This window comes from Delphinapterus leucas, chromosome 19, assembly GCF_059928025.1.
Source record: "Delphinapterus leucas isolate spDelLeu-1000000601 "Yukka" chromosome 19, BTC_Dleu_Yukka2, whole genome shotgun sequence".
NCBI classification, from domain to species: Eukaryota; Metazoa; Chordata; class Mammalia; order Artiodactyla; family Monodontidae; genus Delphinapterus; species Delphinapterus leucas.
The window spans coordinates 52,487,943-52,506,407 of NC_143147.1; the positions used below are offsets into that span (position 1 = coordinate 52,487,943).

Consider the following 18,465-nt stretch of genomic DNA (forward strand, 5'->3'; position numbering starts at 1 on the left):
TAATTTTTTCCATCTAAGCCTCTAACCTTCATTCCTGTGCCCACCGTCCTTTTCCACAAGGCTGTCACCATGACTGTCACATCACTGCGTGCTTCCCCTAGGAATAGGAATGTGCTTTTTCTTTTTTAATTAATTAATTTTTAAATTTTTTGGGGGGCTGTGTTGGGTCCCGTTGCTGCGCAAAGTCTTTCTAGTTGCGGCAAGCAGGGGCTACTCTTCACTGTGATGCCCAGGCTTCTCATTGCGGTGGCTTCTCTCGTTGCGGAGCACGGGCTCTAGGTGTGCAGGCTTCAGTAGTTGTGACACGCAGGCTCAGTAGTTGTGGCGCACGGGCTTAGTTGCTCTGCGGCATGTGGGATCTTCCCGGACCAGGGATCAAACCCGTGTCCCCTGCATTGCCAGGCGGATTCTTAACCACTGCGCCACGAGGGAAATCCTAGGAATGCACTTTTGCTTACTCAGTGCCAGCACTGGGCTAGGACCCACTGGTGTGTGATCTCAACTCATCCTCTCAGTAACATTATGAGGTAAGTACCGCGTCCTGACCTCCATTGTACAGATGCAGAAAACTGAGCTCAGGAATGTGGTTCTTAGCTGGAATTTCAAATATCTCGGCCTCAGATGCCCAGGATCACGTGATTGCACCAAGCTGATCCAATCACCTCTTCATCATCATGGTTATTTTTAGGGCCTGCCTAATGGTCCATTATATTGATGTCGGGTAATTCACTGTAATTTACTAACAGCTCTCCTATTGCTGAGTATTTGGACTCCTTCTAGCTTTTTGCTTTCATAGACAGTCCCGCAAAGAATAGTTTCAGGTACAGAGATTTTCAATTCTGTTGAGTTATTCCCTTGCCAGGAGTGGGTTAGGCTTAGGTTACGCTGTGTTCACACGAAAGGGTGTTCCTCATGGCAGTTAATTCACGGTGACGTAGTTTTCCTGAGAGGAAATGTGGACGTGGGGGGCAGGGCATCTGCGAGGAGAGGGGGCAGGAAATGTCGGGAGAGTAAGGTCTCGGGCCAGGCAGGAAGCTGGATCCCGATGGATTTTTTGTGGTCTTCACATTTCCTTAATGCCTTCCCTGCTGACTTAGGGTGTCCCTCTGTCAAGCCCTGGGGACTGGGACAACTCTGTGGGACATGACGCTGCCGTGTGTGGGAGGTGAGTGGCTGAGACTACTATCCTGGGGCCACAGTAGCTCTCTGGCCCTTTGGCGGCCGCCCTGGCCAGCCTGGGAGGGGTCAGCTGGGGATAGGCAGTATGTAAATATAGATCCAGGGAAGGAAGCCAGGCGGCCCAACACTGCACTGACCTCTCTTTGGAAGGTTTGGGTGGTGAGGGGTGATGTCCTGACACCTTCCTCACCAGGGGTGGGTGACACCTGGCCCAGCAGTCCCCAAGAGTTGCTGGAAGTGGCTGGGGGTGGGAGTGGGGGGCAGGGCCTCCAAGGGCATCACAGTGGGGGCTGGTGGAAAGCTGGTCAAGAGATGCTGTTCCTGTGTGACTGATGGCAAATCGCATTTTCTCTCTGACAATTTCTGTTAGCGGTGCTGCCCAGCCTGATGTGTCCAGGCTAAGGGGCTAACTGGTCCTAAGGGATGTGGGGTTCACTGTGCAAGGGGCAGGGGGCGCCCCTCTCCCCACCTCCATGGGTCTTGCTTATTTTGGAGAGGAGGGATGTCGGGGGCATAAACTTGTCTTCCCTTGCTCTCCCACCCCCTCACTGGGTGCTGGCCCTCTCCACCCTAGGGCTCTGGCCTACCAGCCCTGCCTCTCCCCCAACTCTAGTGCCACACCCCTCCCCCAGCCTGGCCCTTCCTGCCCCCTAGGGCCACAGCCCTGCACCAGCTCCACACCATACATTCCTTCTCCACCTGGTCCAGCCCAGACCCCTTGGACCCCCGACCCTGGGAAGGGAATTCCAGCATGGCACTCACTCCACCACAGATGCATTTATTAGTAAAACCTATTCCCAAGCATCAAGGGGAAGGGTGCTAGCAGGGTGAGTGACTTTTTCCACTTGGCAGTGTTCAAGGAGCAGAGGGTAGGAAGGGGCAGGGGCATCCCAGTCAGAATAACAATACCAGCAGCTAACTTTATTGAACTCTTCTGATGGGGTCTGAGGCCAGGCGCTGTGCTAAGCAATCACTTTATAGGCAAATGTCTCCTTTAATCCTTATAACAAACCTACGAAGTAGGTACCATTATCGTCCCCATTTTACAGATGAGGAAACTGAGGCCTAGGACAGTGAAGTGGTGGGAAGCAGCTGTGAGCCTTCAGGAGGTACCTGAGAGCCCTCTCTCAGCCTCCTTTTTTTCTGTCACACCCTGATTCTCAGTTTCAACCATCTCTCACCACTTCCAGTTCTTTCAACTCTTTTTATATTTTTCTTTTGTAAAAAAATAGATTTTGCCCATATTCTGCAGCTCCCACTGTCTCCTACCCCAATTGGTCGAATCTGGGTTCTCCCCAAGATTTGGTTCAAGTGGAGCTGAGGACGGTGTGTCTCTAATTGGGGCTCGCATGCGCGAGTGTGCCTGTGTGTAGCTGAAGTACAATGAAAGCTCTGAGGATACACAAGGTATAAATTACAAACCTCCCTCCCTCCCCCTCCCCATCTCCTCCCTATCTTCCCACCCTCCCCCACCCCCCATCCAAATCAAGAATGGACTGTACACTGCCCCCCACTCCCAACCCCAAGGCAAGGTCTTGTCTCAGTCACCTCTGTGTCCACGGGGGCCCAGGGCCTTAGATAAATGTTTGTGGAATGAATGGATGAGTGAATGAATGAGAGCGTGGGGGAGGGAGCAGCACTTAGGAGCCCTGATTCCCAGCCCTGATTTTGTCCTCACCTGCACCTTGCCCTCACCAGGACACCTTCCTCCGCCCCAGAGAAGAGGGTCCCCAGTGGGAGCAGAGAGGGGGAAGAGAGGGGCCAGCAGGGGCATCTCTAAGCATGGAAAGGTGGGTGACTGAAGTGGATTCTGGCCTCAGAGGTCAAATCCCAGCTGTATGGCTCAGGAGCTATGTGACTTTGGGCAGGCTTGAAGAAGGATGACTACTGTATAATAGTCCTTTCAGATTTTACGAAGCCCTTTTTTCACACTAACTCTGGTCCTCAGAAACCATCCTGTAATGTGGGTGTGATTATCAATAGACCCATTTTACAGATGAGGAAGCAGAGGCTGGAGAGATCCAGGGACTTGCCCAAGGTCACACAGAAAGCAGGAATTTGAATCCCCCACCCACCCACCCAACTCCCATCCTCTTTACTTCCCGTGTCTGTGTCATGAGGAGGTAGGGCTTGAATCTAAGTCTTCCAGGGTGGGACCCCCAGGTGGCAGTGTGGCCACAGGAGGGACTGCACAGCGAATCCCCCTACTGTGGGCCCCACTGGCCTTTTCTATCCAGAAAAGCCAGTCTACCCTTCATACAAGGTTTCCTAGACACCCTTTCCTTCCCCCACCCGTGGCCCCAGGGCCTCGACTGCTGCCCCAGGAGGGACCTGGGAGTCCATAGGGTACCCATGAACTTCTGCTTTTCCTGGGAGAGTGGGGAAGTGGAATGATGGAGGGGGCTCTGGGGCCTGGGCCCTCCCCTCACACAGGCATGGCCACCTCATCGTATTCATCCTGACCGTTCTCCTCATCGAAGTTCGGCTTGGCATTGTCAGCATCCAGCTGCGGAGAGGCAGGAAGGACATAGGGTGAGCGGCTGAGGGCCCAGGTGAGCCCTCCCCCCAGCGCTGAGGCAGCTCTGGGGTCAGGAGAGCCTGTCTCTCTTTGAACCTTGGACAAGTCTTGTCCTGTCCCTGCATCTCCTAGGGTTGGTCTAGATGAGAGGTTTCCTCAGGGTGGGGAGCCTCCAGGAATCTGGTGCCCTGGTAGGGGAGGGCTTCCAGAGGGCAGGCAGGAGACCCCTTCACCGGGGCAGCGCCACAGTGACCTGTGTCACATCGTGGAAGAATTCTACTGGAAGAGCCACTCTCTGGATGGTTTATAAGACCACAGGACTAGCCGCTCAGTGGTGGGGACCACCCAAGTGGAACGCATCTCGTGAGCCTCTCAGTCCTCTCACCAGCCCTGTCATTATTCCTCTCTTTACAGGTGAGGAAACCTGAGGTACAGAGAAACGAGGCCGCTAGCTCCAGGTCACACACTGGGATGTGGCAGTGCCGGGATTTGGACGCAGGCCCCAACCTAGACCTTAATCACGATGCTCTTCTGCCTTCCTTAGTTCCCAGACACACTTCTCACATTTGCTGAGCCCCGCTGATGTCCCCTTGCTGCCCTCTGCTCTGGAGTTGTGCCCTCTGGCCATAGGAAATGGGGGGGAGGGGCGCGGGCTGGGTGGTGGGAGAAGCAACTCACACACTGGAGCTCCAGGTTCTGGAAGATGAGTGGCAGCAGGAAGTGGCGTAGGGGCACCGTGAGGATGAGGATGAATGGCAGGGCCAGCGAGATGGTTTTGATGCTTCTCACCACCCACAGCACTACCAGGCAGATGATCTGAGTGCCCGTGAACAAGTGCATTCGCCAGGTTCTCACCTGCGGGCGGAGGCTGGGGTCATGGCCTGCCCTGCCCAGGCACCCAGCTCCCCACCCACCCCCGCCCCTGACCTGGGCAGCCGGGAGGGCCCCGTACCCGCTTGGCGTAGGGCACATCTGGGTGGTACTTGCGCGGCTTGAACAGAAGCAAGATGCGGTCAAAAAGCTGGATGCCACTGAGGGATGTGACCCCCATGTAGAGGAAGATGCCAAACAGCACAGCCAAGGGGATGTGGGACAGGATGGGCCCCATGAGGATGGACAGGCCTGTGGGGAGATCCACGCAGTCTTAGCCCCAGCTGCCCCAGAGGATCGGCACAAGCAGAGGCTGGGGAATGATGTCACAGGGACTATATGGAACCCTTTTTGTGGATCCTCTTTTTTTTTTTTCTGGCCGCGCCAAGAACCTTCTGGGATCTTATTTCCCCAACCAGGGATGGAGCCCGGGCCCACAGCATTGCAAGCACCAAGTCTTAACCACTGGACCACCAGGGAATTCCCTGGATCCTCTTAATAGATATTACCCCCACTTTGCAGATGAGGAAGTAGACTCAGAGAGGTGAAGCAACTAACCTAAGGCCACACAGCTAGTAAGTGGCAGAGCAGGGAGTCAGACTCTTGCCTGCCTGACTTCAAAGCCTACTCCTTTAACCTAGGGAGTCACAGAGGGCAGAGAAGCCCACCTTTCCTCTTACCCCGGTCCAGAATGCCTCCATCACCCTCCACCTACCCAAATCCCAGACCTCCTCCAGCTAGCATCAGCTTCGCCTCCTTTAGGAAACTTCCCTGGCCTCTGCATCCCGTGGCGCTGCCCACACCAAGCCCAACTGGACTCTCAGCTGCTCTGGAACTCAGATCAGTGACCCTCTGTCTTCACCTCACACCCCCACCTAGGAGCACTGCCCTTTGTATGAGTCACAGAGCAGCTGAGCTAGAGAGAGCTCAGGCATCTAATGAACCCTCTAATGGTGCAGAGAGGGAAACTTGAGGTCCAGAGACAAGGTGGGATACCTAGTCAGCAGCGGGGCAGGGCTGGAACCCACGGTTCACTGCACTGTTGGAGAAGCTCAGAGTACAGGGTCTTGTCTAGAGAAGCTTCCAGTAATGGAGCGCCCCCCCATCCCCCTCAGATCCCATTTCAGTGCCTTGGGTATTTCCTCCAGAATTCCGTCATGTGAATAACTGACACTGGGGAGATGTGGGCAGTGGGTGTCTGGGGAGACCTGGCTGCAGGGTGGGCAGGGCTGGAGGGGCACTGGATCCTAAGGGGCAGGGGCTGAGGGTGCTGGAAAGTGTGGCCAATCCTCACTCACCCACGAGCACAGAGACCAGGAGCCCGCTGATCCGCTGTTCCTTGACTTCCTGAATCTGGGCTGCAGCCCCCGGGGTGCTGGCCTTGCCCGTGACCGTAAGGGCATTGGCGTGGGTGACAGAGCGCACAGTGGTGGCACTGAGCCAGGGCATCCCAAAGAGGGTGGCCACCCCGCCCATTCCCATGACCAGCAGCAGGTCCAGGTGGAAGCCAGAGCCCTTGGCCACCTTGCGCTCCGGTTTGCTGATGATCAGACTGCGGGTGTGGAAGGTCAGGAGTAAGCAGGGCTCTCCTTCTCCCCAACCCCCTTTACCCTCTCTTCCCTCCCCTAGGCTTGGGTCCCTCTGTACTTTCGTTTATCCTTCTTTGCCCGTCTCCCTTAGACTTCCCTTCTCCCCTCCCTCCTGCACCATCTTGAGAAATCGAGACTCTAAGAGCAGAAGTGTTTTCGTCATCACCTAGAACACCCACCGGCAGATCTGCGCTGAAGCTAAAGAAGAATAAGCTTCAGGGAACCTCACGGGCACAGGCCCTTTCCAAGATCTAGCACCTAATTTTATGGTTCTCATTTTATATTCTTTTGATTAAAAAGGGCTCCCTAAATAGTACCACGTCATGTCCCACAAAACCTGGACCTCCTTCCCGTCCATCCTTCCTACTAGCATGCGGTCCCTGGTGCCCTGCCTGCCTGGAGCCTGTCCCTTTCTCTGCCTCGGACCCTCCCAGGCCCAGTCCCACCCTGGCTCTTACGTGGTGATCTGGGACTCAAGGAAGATGAGGATGAAGACCAGCAGGGCAGGCAGGGCGGAGGCAAACATCATCCAGATGGGAAATGGCTTATATAAGCCCAGCGGGTGGATGAGCCAGCCTCGGGCCGAGGTGTTGGATACGGTGAGCCCTTTAGGTACACTGAGTTTCTGTGGGAGGGGGTGCTGGTGAGAACACCTGGGGGCAGGGGGACGGGGAAGGGTGGGGACAGGGAGAACCAGGGTCCTGGGCACTTGGGAACTTACTTATATTGAGCATCTACTTTGTACTCAGTCACTGCACTAAGCCCTTTACATACGTTTTCTCATTCCCTACTTTATAGATGAGGAAACAGGATCAGGGAAGTTATGTAGCTGGCTCTGCATTGCACGGCTATTTGGTAGCAAAACTGAGATTCATACTCAGATCAACCTGGCTTCAAAGCGGATTCTTTCCTACTGCCCTGGATTAAGGAGTGAAAGGGGGCAAACTGACCCAGGCCCTTTCTTCAGCCAGAGGTGTCCTGAAGGGCTGTGGGAAGAACATGGGGCTGCTTGGAGAGACAGGACTGGGGAAGGGGTAGTTCTAGCTGGTTTCAGGTTTGGGGAGGCAGTTTGGGGGAGGGCGCATGCTGGGGGAATGAAATAAGGGTGGGGGAGAGGGTCACCTGGGTGTAGGTGTCCTGGATGAGGGCATCCACCATGACCATGATCAGGATAGAGATGGGAACCCCAAAGTCCCCAATGACTCGTCGCAGCTGAGGGCAGGTGAAGGGACCAATGGTCAGTGCCCAGTTGCTTCCCACCTCTCACCTGCCACTTGCCCCCACCCCTGCCCCGTCTTCACCAGGGGGTCCCACTCTCCCCAGGGGGAACATCTAATGCCCTGTCCTGCTTCTCAACATACCTGCCTCCTTTCTTATTCACCTGGCCCAGCCCCACCCCCAGCCCCACAGCTTCTCCACTCCCTTCCAAGAACTGTCCTTGGTTCCCCACTGGGTCCTCAGCCTGGACATGCCGAGAAAGGGAGATGCGCTTGTCTCAAGAGTAAAATCCTGCATGATGAGGGGGGAGGGAGGCTTGGAATCGGAAATGGGAATCTAAGGTAAGAAGGGGAACTAATGGCACTGGGAAAGCTGAGGGGAGTGCTGTAGACTGGGACAGGGCAGTGTAGGCAAGGACAGGTGGGGGGATGTGCTGACCTTGCCAGGGAAGTAGGAGCTGTTCTTGAACTTGCGCAGCATCATGGCGAACAAGAAGGTGCCAGCCATGAGCACAAGAGAGAGGAGGGCTGTGTTGGGCAGGGGCGCCTGAGGTTTGGGTATTCTTGTCACATTGTGGTCATAGTTCTCCAGCAGTGGGTGGTCCTGGAAGATCTGCAGCAGAAAACCAAGGCATCCTCTTTCCTCCCATCCAGCCATCCTCCAGCCATCATGATACATGCATCATGTATCATCTATCTATCCATTGTCCACCCATCCATCATCCATCTCTCTATTCAGCATCTCTCTCTCTCTATTCATCATCCATTCATCCATCCATCTGTCTATGCGTCATCCATCTACCTCTCTTCTTCCTCAACTGACATAGTAACAGAGAGGCAATGGGATTCCACAGCTTGGTTTTCAGGACTGAGGACCAGGCTAGGCTTGGGCGGGGCAGGCCATGGAGGAAATGAAAGTGTGTGTGTGTGTGCACGCGCACACGAGCATCCAGGGCCTGGGAGCCATGAGAAGGCTGGAGGGCAGGAAACAAGTGCCAAGGAGGTTCCTAAAAAGACTTAGGCTCCAGACACTTGGAAACCAGAGAAAGACCCATCGACCAACAGAATCAGGTAGATGTACAGTATCCACCCTTCCTCCATGTAAAATGCAGACACAGAGGTAGGCATAGTTTAAGGTGACAGAGCTGAGGAGGCGGGGCATGCCCTCTGCAGGCCCTGCAGTTCCTAAGGGCAACTGCAGGAGAAGGAGTGGGGGACTTCAGAGTCTCCAGGACCCCTGCTACCCCACCATGCCTGCAGTTTCCCACATTCAGTCTCACACGTGCCCACTGGTTACTGCATGTGGTTATACACATGGGCCTGTGCAGGCAGAGGGGAGCTCTCATGCACCGTCACTCCGCACAGCCATGGTGAGAATACCGGCCCACAGACAGCAGGCATCAACATGTATGTGGTCACAGTCACATACCGTGAAAACACGGCCACATAAATGCCGTACAGACGCATGTGCAATGACACCCACAGTCACACAGCTTGTGCACAGTCACACACACACACACATATGCACGCACGTGCACACACATGCACGCACACGTGCCTCTTAACACTCCCATGGCCCTCACCGTGACCAGCTTGGAGAAGGTCTCATAGATGAAGATGAGGGAGATGAGGAAGGAGAAGATCTCCTGGGTGTAGCGGGAGATGAAGCGGACCAGGAAGCTGCCCTCGAAGGCCACCACCAGCACCACCAGCAGGATGAGCCAGAAGCCAATCCACACACGGCCCACGATGTACTCCAGGCCGTTACTCTTGCAAAACTGTAGGGTGGTCAGAGGGAGCTGGGGTCAGATAAATGGGCCCAGGCCCCGTGCATGAAGCAGGTTGGGCCAGGGGCCAGTTACAGGGTGACAGTGGGGCCAGAACAGAGCTACCGAGAAGAAGGCTTCCTCAAACACGAGCAGGGGTCCTGAGAAGCCCACCACGAGCAGGGGCTGAGCCCCCAGCAGGGAGAAGAGGATGCCCTGCGCCGCGGTGGAGATAAGCAGTTCCGATACACCCATCAGGTTATGGGTCTTTTCTCCTGTGGATGGAAGTGACAGTGCGGTCAAGGTCAAGGTCATTTCCAGAGGCCGATAGAGTATCTCATGGACAAGATGATGTAGGGGTCCAGAGTGTCAGATCGGGGCAAAGTCAGGGCTGATACTGAGGCCAGAGGGTCAGAGGTGAGGGCTAGTGGGACACACAGAGGCACTGACCCAGGAGGCCACCGAAGGTGATGGCGGGTGACAGGGCAGCAAAGTAGATGAAGATGATGGCAGACAGGACCTGGGGGTTCAATGCGTCTGTGATGTCACTCAAGTAGCGGGGGTAGCGGCGCCGGATGTCACGTACCAGTCCCCCGAAGAGCCTGCCTGTCCGCTGCAGAGGGTCATCCTGGGTGTCCTCTAGACCCCCATTCAAATCTGTAGTGAAGGGCAGGACCACGGTCACGGGGGGTGGAAGGGGGAAGTGTGGGGAAAAGGGAATCGAGAAGGGGATTGTCTGATGGGAATGGGGTGGTCCAGGATACTGGGAGGCATGAGGACAGGGAGAGGGGACATGGGAGATTTAATGGGAAGAGGGGCGGTAGGGGCTCACAGGGCTGTGCTGGGCTGTCTGGAGGTCTGGGGGCTCAGCAAGCCTAGGGCTGGGCGGGGCAGGTACCTAGGCCCTTGAGGAAGCTGGGCTCTGGCTTGGCAGAGCTGGGCAGGTAGCGTCTTTTCAGCAGCTCTTTCTGCACGGGCACCAGACTGAGCAGGGCATCCTCAGGGGGTGCATCCGTGGGCGGCAACACCAGACTGCAGTCTAGGAAGCCCTCTAAGGAATGCACCAGCATCTCCTTGTTCTGGGCCAAGTATGCGTCAGTGCGGAACACCTGGGAGCAGGAAGGAAGGTCAGAGCCACAAGGACCTGCTCAGCAAAAGGATCCAAGAGGCCACAGCCAGGGCCTAGGGGCCCCTGTCCCCCAGCCCCTGCTTGCTGGGAACTGCTTTTCCTTCCCCCCTGGCCTTCCACCTTCTGCTCTGAAAGGGCTTTGGGGAGGCAGATAGGGCCCTGAGTCGGGAAAGCAGAAAGAACTAAAGCGAACCAGGTGGCTTATAGCAGACCAGGTGGAACGAGAGCAGATCAGGCTGGACCAGGCCAGACCTAACCAGACAGAACCAGGGCAGAGTGGGCCAGACTAGACCAGGCCTGATCAGGCAGGGCTAGGCCAGACTACACGGGCTTGGACTCCCCCTGGCCAGACAGGACGGAAGCAGCTAGATCAGACTGAATGGGCCAAACTAGTGAAGTTAAAGTAACCGGGGCCAGGGACAAGGCTTCAGCTGCCAGCCAGCCCCCTGGGCTCCCCCAGCCCTCGCCGGCCCCTCCTCACCCTCTCTGACATGAGGGTGGCAGCAGCCCGGCCCAGCTGGGTGTAGTCAATGTTGGGGGCCTCAGGTCCCAGCAACACAATGAGGAAGCGCACAGGGACTGCCGGCCCCTCTGGCTCCTGTGGCTTCTGCTCCGTCTCCATAGGCTCCTTTAGTCGCACAAACCCCAGCACTGGCCGCTCCAGGAACCTGGCACAGCCTGTTGGGGACAGACGAAGTGAGGTGGTCGGGCCAGGTCAAGGGGGGCGCGCTGCTGGGGTCCAGGCTTAGGGAGAGGCAGGCTGGGCCAGGGCAGGAGGCAGGAGCAGGGGACGTGAAGGGGTGAGGTATGGACGCTCTGCCCACTTACCCACCAGCACCAGGGTGGCCTCCCGGTCCTGGGGACTCTTTCCCAGCATTCCAGATGACGAGTGCCCTTCCGCGCTCCCCTCTCCCTGTCGGAAGGAGGGTGGTGAGGGGAGTCCTCTGGCCACTCTGGACCCTGGACACTGGAGTAGCCCAACCCGTCTGCCCTACCCACTCTCATTTCGAACCACGTTCAGGTTGGGAGCTTTCCGGCTCTCCTCACACACCCCTGGTACAGCCTCACCTGTTCACAGAAGACCTCTGTCTCCAGCGAGGGATGCTGTGGGAGCAGAGGCTGTGAAGGGTCCCCAGAACGTGTCAGGACTGCAGGCTTCACACTCCCCAAGGCCTCCACATCTCTGGCGTGGCTGCAGGACGACACACAGGGGACATGGGCTCAGTAGGCTGTGCAGCCTGGGCTGTCAGCAGAGTGGAGACCCGTGGTGGGAGGGACATGGGACTTGCCAGTGACCAGACTAGAGAGGCCCGGGGCGGAAGGAGGATCAGCCTCCTCTGAAGGACACTGTGGATGGAAGCGGGTGACCTCTGTCTGGAACGACTAGGTGGAGCCAGAAAAATGGATGGAGAGAGGGACCTTGAGAGTCCGCCCTCCTGGGGACCAGCGGCCCCCAACCCTGAGCGTGGAGACATGGTTACCGCTCGAGAGGTGCCGGAAGCAGGAGACATTATGGAAGAAAAGTGGGACCCAGCCTGGTCGGGAGGGGCCATCTGGACCCCCAGGGAGAGCTTGGGGCAGGCGGGCCGGGGAGATGGGCCCTGTGGGTGTGGAAACCAGGGCCTAGCAGGCAGGGGCACCTGTGTTTGAGCAGCAGGACCCGGAACAGATTTTCTCGGTCCTGAGGCTGGATCTGCCCCTCGAAGATAAACCTGTCCAGCAGCTGGCTGGCCACCCCGGCCAGGGATTTCTCTGGCAGGTCCAGGAGGACAGTACCTGCAGACAGAGGAGGGGTGAACGGGCTGGCTGGCCCTGGCCCTCCTCCTCCCTAGCAGCTTCACATGCAGGGGCCACAGGCAGAGGGGCACGGAGGGGCTCACTCACCCTTGGCAAAGGCTTTCTGCAGCTCCAAGAGGCTCCAGAAGGTGAGGTAAGACAGGTGTGGGCGGCCCCAGATCCCGCCCTTCCCCAGGTTCTCCTCTAGCTGCACCCAGCGCGCTGTCTCCATCCATTGTAGCTCCTGGTTCTTTTCATCCATCACCAGTTCCCGCAGCTCCACGACGACCTGCAGCCCCACAGGCCTGAATTAGTCCCTCGGGCCCCGGGCAGGGCTATGGGGAGGCTGGAAGCCCAGGGCACGGTGGGCACTCAGCAGGCTCTGAGAGATGTCCATCAGAGGCCCAGGGGTCCTGGAGCACTGAGGGCAGAGCCTGAGCTCAGAAGGCACCGTCAGGAGCTACGTCCTCAGGGTGTAGAGTGAGGTGTGACATGTGAGGAGATGACTGGGGGTCCCCCACCTCTGGCTCTGTTCCCCAACCTCCTGACCAGGCCCCTCACCCCATTTCAGAGGCATTTGAAGAAACTCTGGGCCAAAAGGGCTGCTAGAGTGAGCAGGAGAGGAAAGAAGAGGGAAGCCTTTGGGGTCACTGGGTCAGCCTCCTGCCTCCAAGATTGTCGTGTGGGCTCAGCATGCCCTTGGGGTTCCTTGGGGCCAGATGGCCAGTCCCAGGGGCCTAGCTGAGGGCAGACCCGATTTTCTAATCAGCTAGACCGTCTGGAGTCCAGCAAGGACGTGGGGGGCCTTGGGGGACTGGGCTGAGGAGAGCATGTATTTAATTCTGTGCTTCCCCGGGGAGTAACTGACAGCCCAGCTCGGGCCAGCGGACCTGGTGGCTCAGACCTCCAGCTGTCCATTTATCTTTGTCCAGGGAGCTCCCCCATCAGTGGAAGGGGGCCCCAGGTCTCCCCCTCACTGGTAGATGTCCTTTACCTATTTCCCAGGAGGCCCATGCCTTCTCTCCCCCATCCTGAAACTGTAGCTATCCCTCTGCTCCTCTCCTCCCCTGGTAGAATGATGGATCCCAAGGGCTGCACAGGAAAGAGAATCGGGGGAGGCTGGGGTGCTCACCTCGAGGACGTCTGGGGGGCGGCGCGACGCGGTGTGGTAGTCTGTGGCTGTCGGCTCAGTGAGCTGAGCTGAAAATCAAGAAGCCGGTTAGCGCTGGCCGCAGACAATTCCCGCAAGACTTTTCTGCACCACCAGCATGAGCCTTGGACACCACAGGGATGATGCCGCTCTCCCTCCCCTTGCCCCTGGCTGGGACCCTGCCCCTGCTGCTCAGTGGGCTGTGGCCCCCCACGCGTGTTCTTGGCCGCCCAGCCTGGCACTGTCACTCCCCATCTGAGCGCTGTGGAGGACCCCTGGGGCTCATCCTCAGTGGTGACGAGGAGGGTCATCTCCAAGGGGATTGGGGAGTCCTGAGTGCAATTCTCTTCCCTCTCCTGCTACCTTCTGGGGCCAGATTCCCTTCTTTCTTCCCACCTGCCTCAACGATCCCACCAGCCAGTAGCTTCTCGCTGCCTCCAAGTGGAGCTTGGGTGCCCCGTGTGGTCTGCCCTTATATTATTGGCCCCTGCACCCCCAGCCCTCATTTCCCAGAGGGGCCTCTTATCTCCAATACCAATTGCTAGCACTTAAGTCCTGTTGACAGTAAACAGGTCCCTTCCCGGGGCTCCCCAACCGAGACCTTGGCCAGGCCCAGGAAGGTTTCCTGATGTTTCTCCGCCCTGAGGGTCTCTACGGCCCCCCCATTTCTCAGGACTCCTGGACCCCCAAACAGAACAATGTTCCCAGAACAGGCCCAGTGCCTGGCCTGGAAGCTGGCATTGGATAGGCACGGGTGGCATGCGGGCTCATGCCCTCGTCCCCGACAGGCCTGGCTGCCCTCTTACAAATCTAAGGGGCACAGTGATGGATGACTGGTCCTGCCTCCAGCACCCACCCCCAGTCACCTCCTGTGATCATTTCAAACAAAACTCTGTTTATCCTTCAATCAGCCAGGATTGTGGGAGAACTGGCCCTGGGGCTGGGCCGGTGGGGAGCGGGGAGAAGGGGAGGACAAGTTCCCCACCTGTGTCTAATGGGGCTCAGCAGCTCATCCCAGCAGGAGAGAGGGAGATGGGGCTCACCTTCTGCTTCCTCCACCTGGAGCGTGGGGAATCCAAGGTCTTCATATTCCTTCTGCTCTAGAAACTCCTCCAGCTTATCTTCATTCTCCTGTGAGAAGTTGCCATCAGGGCTGGGCTGTGGAGGAGGCTCCACAAACCTCCGTGAAGGTAGGAGTCCAGGGTTAGGAGCCCTGCAGATGCCACCCAAGACTCACCTGTGAATCCCCCATGGCGCTGTCCTGATTGTTCAATTGTCTGCAGTGATCTGAGCCCCCAGCATAACCCACACTGCAGGTCCCTGCAGGGGAAAGGCACAGGCTGAGTGAGGCACAGGGCAGCCTGGGGTCTCCCATTCGTCCCCACAGGGGGCTGTATTTGAGTGAAGGGGGATCCCAGGTGTCGGGAGACAATGGGGTCAGAGGAAAGAAGTGTGAGTAGGGGGTTGGATTTGTAGGTCTGAGGGCAGGTGTGCAGGGGTCGGAGAGACAGGACAGAGCAGGGAAGAGGAAACTTAGCGGGCACCAACATAAGGATGTTTGGGAGGATGGGGGGGGTGTTCTTCCAATCCAACTCCTTCCACCATCCACCAGTCCTCACCTGGCTTCCTTTTCTGCCCATCCCCAGGAATCACCAACTCCAAGAACATGTAGTGTCCCTCCTTCAGGGAGCTTAGCTGAGAGTCTCCACGGAATACCCTCTTCTCACAGAAATGGCTGCCTCTTCCTGGGCATGGGGCTGCAGTATCCTTAGGAGTGGCTCACAGGTCCTGGATGATATGGCCTTGCTTCTCTCCCCTACTCCATCTTGAACCCCCTCTCTCTTGCTCTCTCACCACCTATTCCATTGGCCTCCTTACCAAGCCCTTTCCTGCCCCAGGGCCTTTGCACATGTAGTTGGCCACATCCTGGATGCCCCTACTCCCACACTTCAGCCCTTCCCACATCTCAGCTCATATGGCTACCTCTTCAGATTCCCTTCTTGACCACCCTAACAGTCACTAACCCAATCTGTCATTTTCTGGTTTCTTAATTCATTTGTGGATATATGGTCTGAGGACGCCTCTAGAAAGGAAGCCACATGAGTGCTAAGATCCTGCGCGTCTCAATCCTCACTGGATCTCCCACTCCTAGCAGAGTGGTTGCCACATAGTAGGCACTCAATAAATATGTGTTGAAAGAATGTAAGAATGGCTCCCCCTTGCAGGCTTGGGGCTCTGGGGCTGGGGAGCCAGGATGACTAAGACCCAGCCAGGAGGCAGTGGAGCCCTGCGCCTCCATTTTCTCAGTTGTGTCTCTAGTGCAGAGGAAGGATGCCCACTGCAGGAATGTGAGGACCAGCCCAAGGAGAGCACAGGGGTGCCCTGGCGCGGCCCCAGGCTGGGTGTGGAGGGACATCCTCCGCCTTACCCACAGCAGCAGAGCGCATTGTAGCCGCAGGGATTTGGGTCAGGTTGACAAACGTGCCCACTCTGTGCCTGGCATGGAGCCTGGGAAGCTGAGGTGAACAAGACACTGCTGTACTCTCCAGAAGCTCGCAACCCTGACTGGGGAGGCAAGCTGGGGACGCGTGACAGGCTAAGGCGTTCAGGAGAAAACACGTGCCCCAGACAAACACAAGCAGTGAGCAGACCATGCTGGGTGCTGAGGGTGCCTGTGGCAGGGGGAAGTAGGGCTCGCGGTGGGGCTGCAGGCGGAGTGTCTCTGGTGGAGGGGACACTGGTGCTGGGTCCAGAAGCACCGGTGGGATGTGCAGGGCTGAGAGGTGGGGAGGGCTAGCCCGGGTGCCAGGAATGGTGGGCAAGATGCAGAGAGAGGACCATGCGAGACAGGGCTGGGCGCTGTGGGAGGGAACAGGGCAGGGAGTATATACGGAAAGAGCCATTCTGAGGAATGGTTGGCCCTGAGGTCCTTAGAGATAGAGAGAGGGGCGTGCGTGAGCCCCTGACCTACACTGAGAAACGCAGGGGTCCCTGCCTTGGGGGGTTGTAGGGCAAGTGATGGCCTTGGGGGGGCGGTTTCCAAAGCCTGAGGATGGGGTGTTCCTACTGCAGGGGACTTGCCCTTTGAGGAGTCTGGTCATGTACCTTTTTTCTCTCCCTTTCCTGTCCGTCCGTGTCCTCTTCTCCCCAGGTTCCCCTGCCTTCCTCTTCTCCCATTTTTATTCTTTCTCCCTTCTCTGGCCTTGTTGCCTGAGGTGCTAAACATACGCTACGCCCCCCCCCCACAACAATGCCCTATGGGCTGGAACTGTGGTCTCAGTTTCCCATTTGAGAGGGGAGAGGGTCAGAGGGTCCCTTCGGAGCCCGAGAGCCCAGACATCCAGGCTGCCTCTCTGCCACTGACTGGCAGCTCCCCGCCTCTCTCTAGGGCTCAGTCACCCTGTCTGTACAATGGGACGCCTTCCTGCTGGGGTTCTGAGACTTCAGTGAGAGAGGAGAGGGGAGAACAGAGGTGTCTCGAGCTCTGCTGGGGCCTCAGAGGGTGCACCCATGACCCAGATTGTAGCCGCCACCAGGCCCAGCCGCCCCCCAGCTGCAGGCCTTGCTCTGCTGACACTGATAAGAGCCTGGACCCTGATGGCACCAAACACCTGGAAGCGCACCAAACAGCTGGCCAGCCCGCCAGCCAGGGCCAGGCAGATAAGGGGGAGCAGGGCATCTGGAGCCCCGGAAGTAGAGCACAGCTGGAAGAGTCTGGTGGGGGTGGCGTGGACCACAAGGCGGGGACGGCTCCCTGGTGGCATAGCACCAACTTTGTGTAATCGTCCCGACACCATACATGGCTGTGCCATTTTATCTCTCCCCAAACCACTCTGTGAGGCGGGTAAGGTCATTAGCCTCGCTTTACAGATGAGAAAGCTGAGGTTCAGAGAGGTTTACTGCTTCGGTGCCCTAGCAGGTAGGTAGCAGAGGCAGGATTAAACCCTGCCCTATCTGACTCCAGCTACACCTCTAACCACTGCCCTGAGTTGTCTCCCAGAAGAGAAAATAGCTATTAGCTAGTTTAGTATCAGTGACTAAGAGCATGGACCCTGCAATCCAGCTGCCTGGCTTCAAATCCCAGCCCTGCCACTTACTGTGTGACCTTAGGCAAGTGACTCAACCTCTCTGTGCCTCAGTTTTCTCATCTGTAACATGGGGCTAATCATAATGCCATCTACCTCATAGGCCTGTTGTAGCGTTAAGTAAGTTCACGTATATAAAGCACTTAGACTAATGCCTGGCACAAAACAGCTCTATGTAAACGTTTGCTATCGTTCTCACTGCTACTAGGGATCAAGTACAGACTGGCTATCTTCATCCCCCTCTGATTTTCTTTCAATTCCCATGGAATTAACCTAAGTGTTTTGAGATCCTCAGGTGGTGGGGGACTCCTCCTTTTCTTCCAAACACCCCCTGGGATGGGGACAGTGCCAGGTCTCCCTGGTTAGATTCCCTGGAAGTGTTTCCAAATGAGAAGCAGTGTCAGCTGACAATTCTCCTCTTAGGAGGGAGACGGGGTGGCCTGGGGGTGCCCATACGCGGGGGAAAGAGGAGGCTGCGGGGTGAGACCCAAGCCTGTTCGATTCAGGGGCTGGTAAATAGGAACCTGACAAGGACCCACACCTGGAGGGGAGTCAGATTTGCCCCTCCACACGCACTCACCCAGCCAGCTCACCCACGGCTGCTGCCACGTGCCAGCCTTTTCTTCCTAATACCTGCCGCCCCACTCTTCCCAGCCGCAGGGGCCAATGGGCCTGTGCCCTTAGGGGCAACAACACACATTGTAACGTTCTCATTCCACCCACCAGCACCCCTCTCGCAGGTCCAGCATCCATGCCCACGGGCACAGATTCAGGTTGGGCACCTGCAGAAACCCTCAGGACAGGCACCTCAGGATCACCCCAGCCCCTCCCCGCCCTGCTCACCTGCTCACGAGCCTCCAGGTCCCTCGGCGAACTCCTGCAGCCGCCGGCGGCCTCTACGACCAGCTGAGCTCACACCCGCTCTAACCGCACTTGGTCCTCGCTCCCGTGCCCCTGGGGCAGCTCCCAAACCCCTGACTCATGCCCCCGCCTCCTAATCTGACCGCCCCATGGGCCCTGGGAGCCCTGTCCACCCCCTGCCCCGCTCCCGCTGGATGCCCAGTAAACAGAGTTATCTCTCACCCACATCTGGACAGCTGTGAGTCTGGCCCACCCCACCCAACCCCGGATGGCCAGCCTCCAAGGCCTCCCAAGGCCCTCCTGTCCCCTACGATTCTCCTGGGTC

General features: G+C 57.4%; 1 protein-coding gene across 1 annotated transcript; it reads right to left on the reverse strand.

The window, feature by feature from the left end:
• Window positions 1-1,436: 1,436 nt before the first annotated feature.
• SLC4A1 (solute carrier family 4 member 1 (Diego blood group)) lies at window positions 1,437-18,116 on the reverse strand. Its single transcript, XM_022565100.2, has 19 exons — window positions 14,432-18,116; window positions 14,238-14,325; window positions 13,177-13,244; window positions 12,153-12,333; window positions 11,909-12,044; window positions 11,337-11,460; window positions 11,097-11,181; window positions 10,750-10,946; window positions 10,038-10,248; window positions 9,590-9,796; window positions 9,266-9,414; window positions 8,957-9,151; window positions 7,813-7,986; window positions 7,279-7,368; window positions 6,615-6,781; window positions 5,866-6,119; window positions 4,650-4,819; window positions 4,376-4,552; window positions 1,437-3,685 (listed from the first exon to the last, which is right to left on the reverse strand). The coding sequence occupies exons 1-19, from the start codon at window positions 14,567-14,569 to the stop codon at window positions 3,605-3,607; spliced, it is 2,892 nt and encodes a 963-aa protein (XP_022420808.2). The 5' UTR covers window positions 14,570-18,116; the 3' UTR covers window positions 1,437-3,604.
• Between the last annotated feature and the right edge of the window lie 349 nt (window positions 18,117-18,465).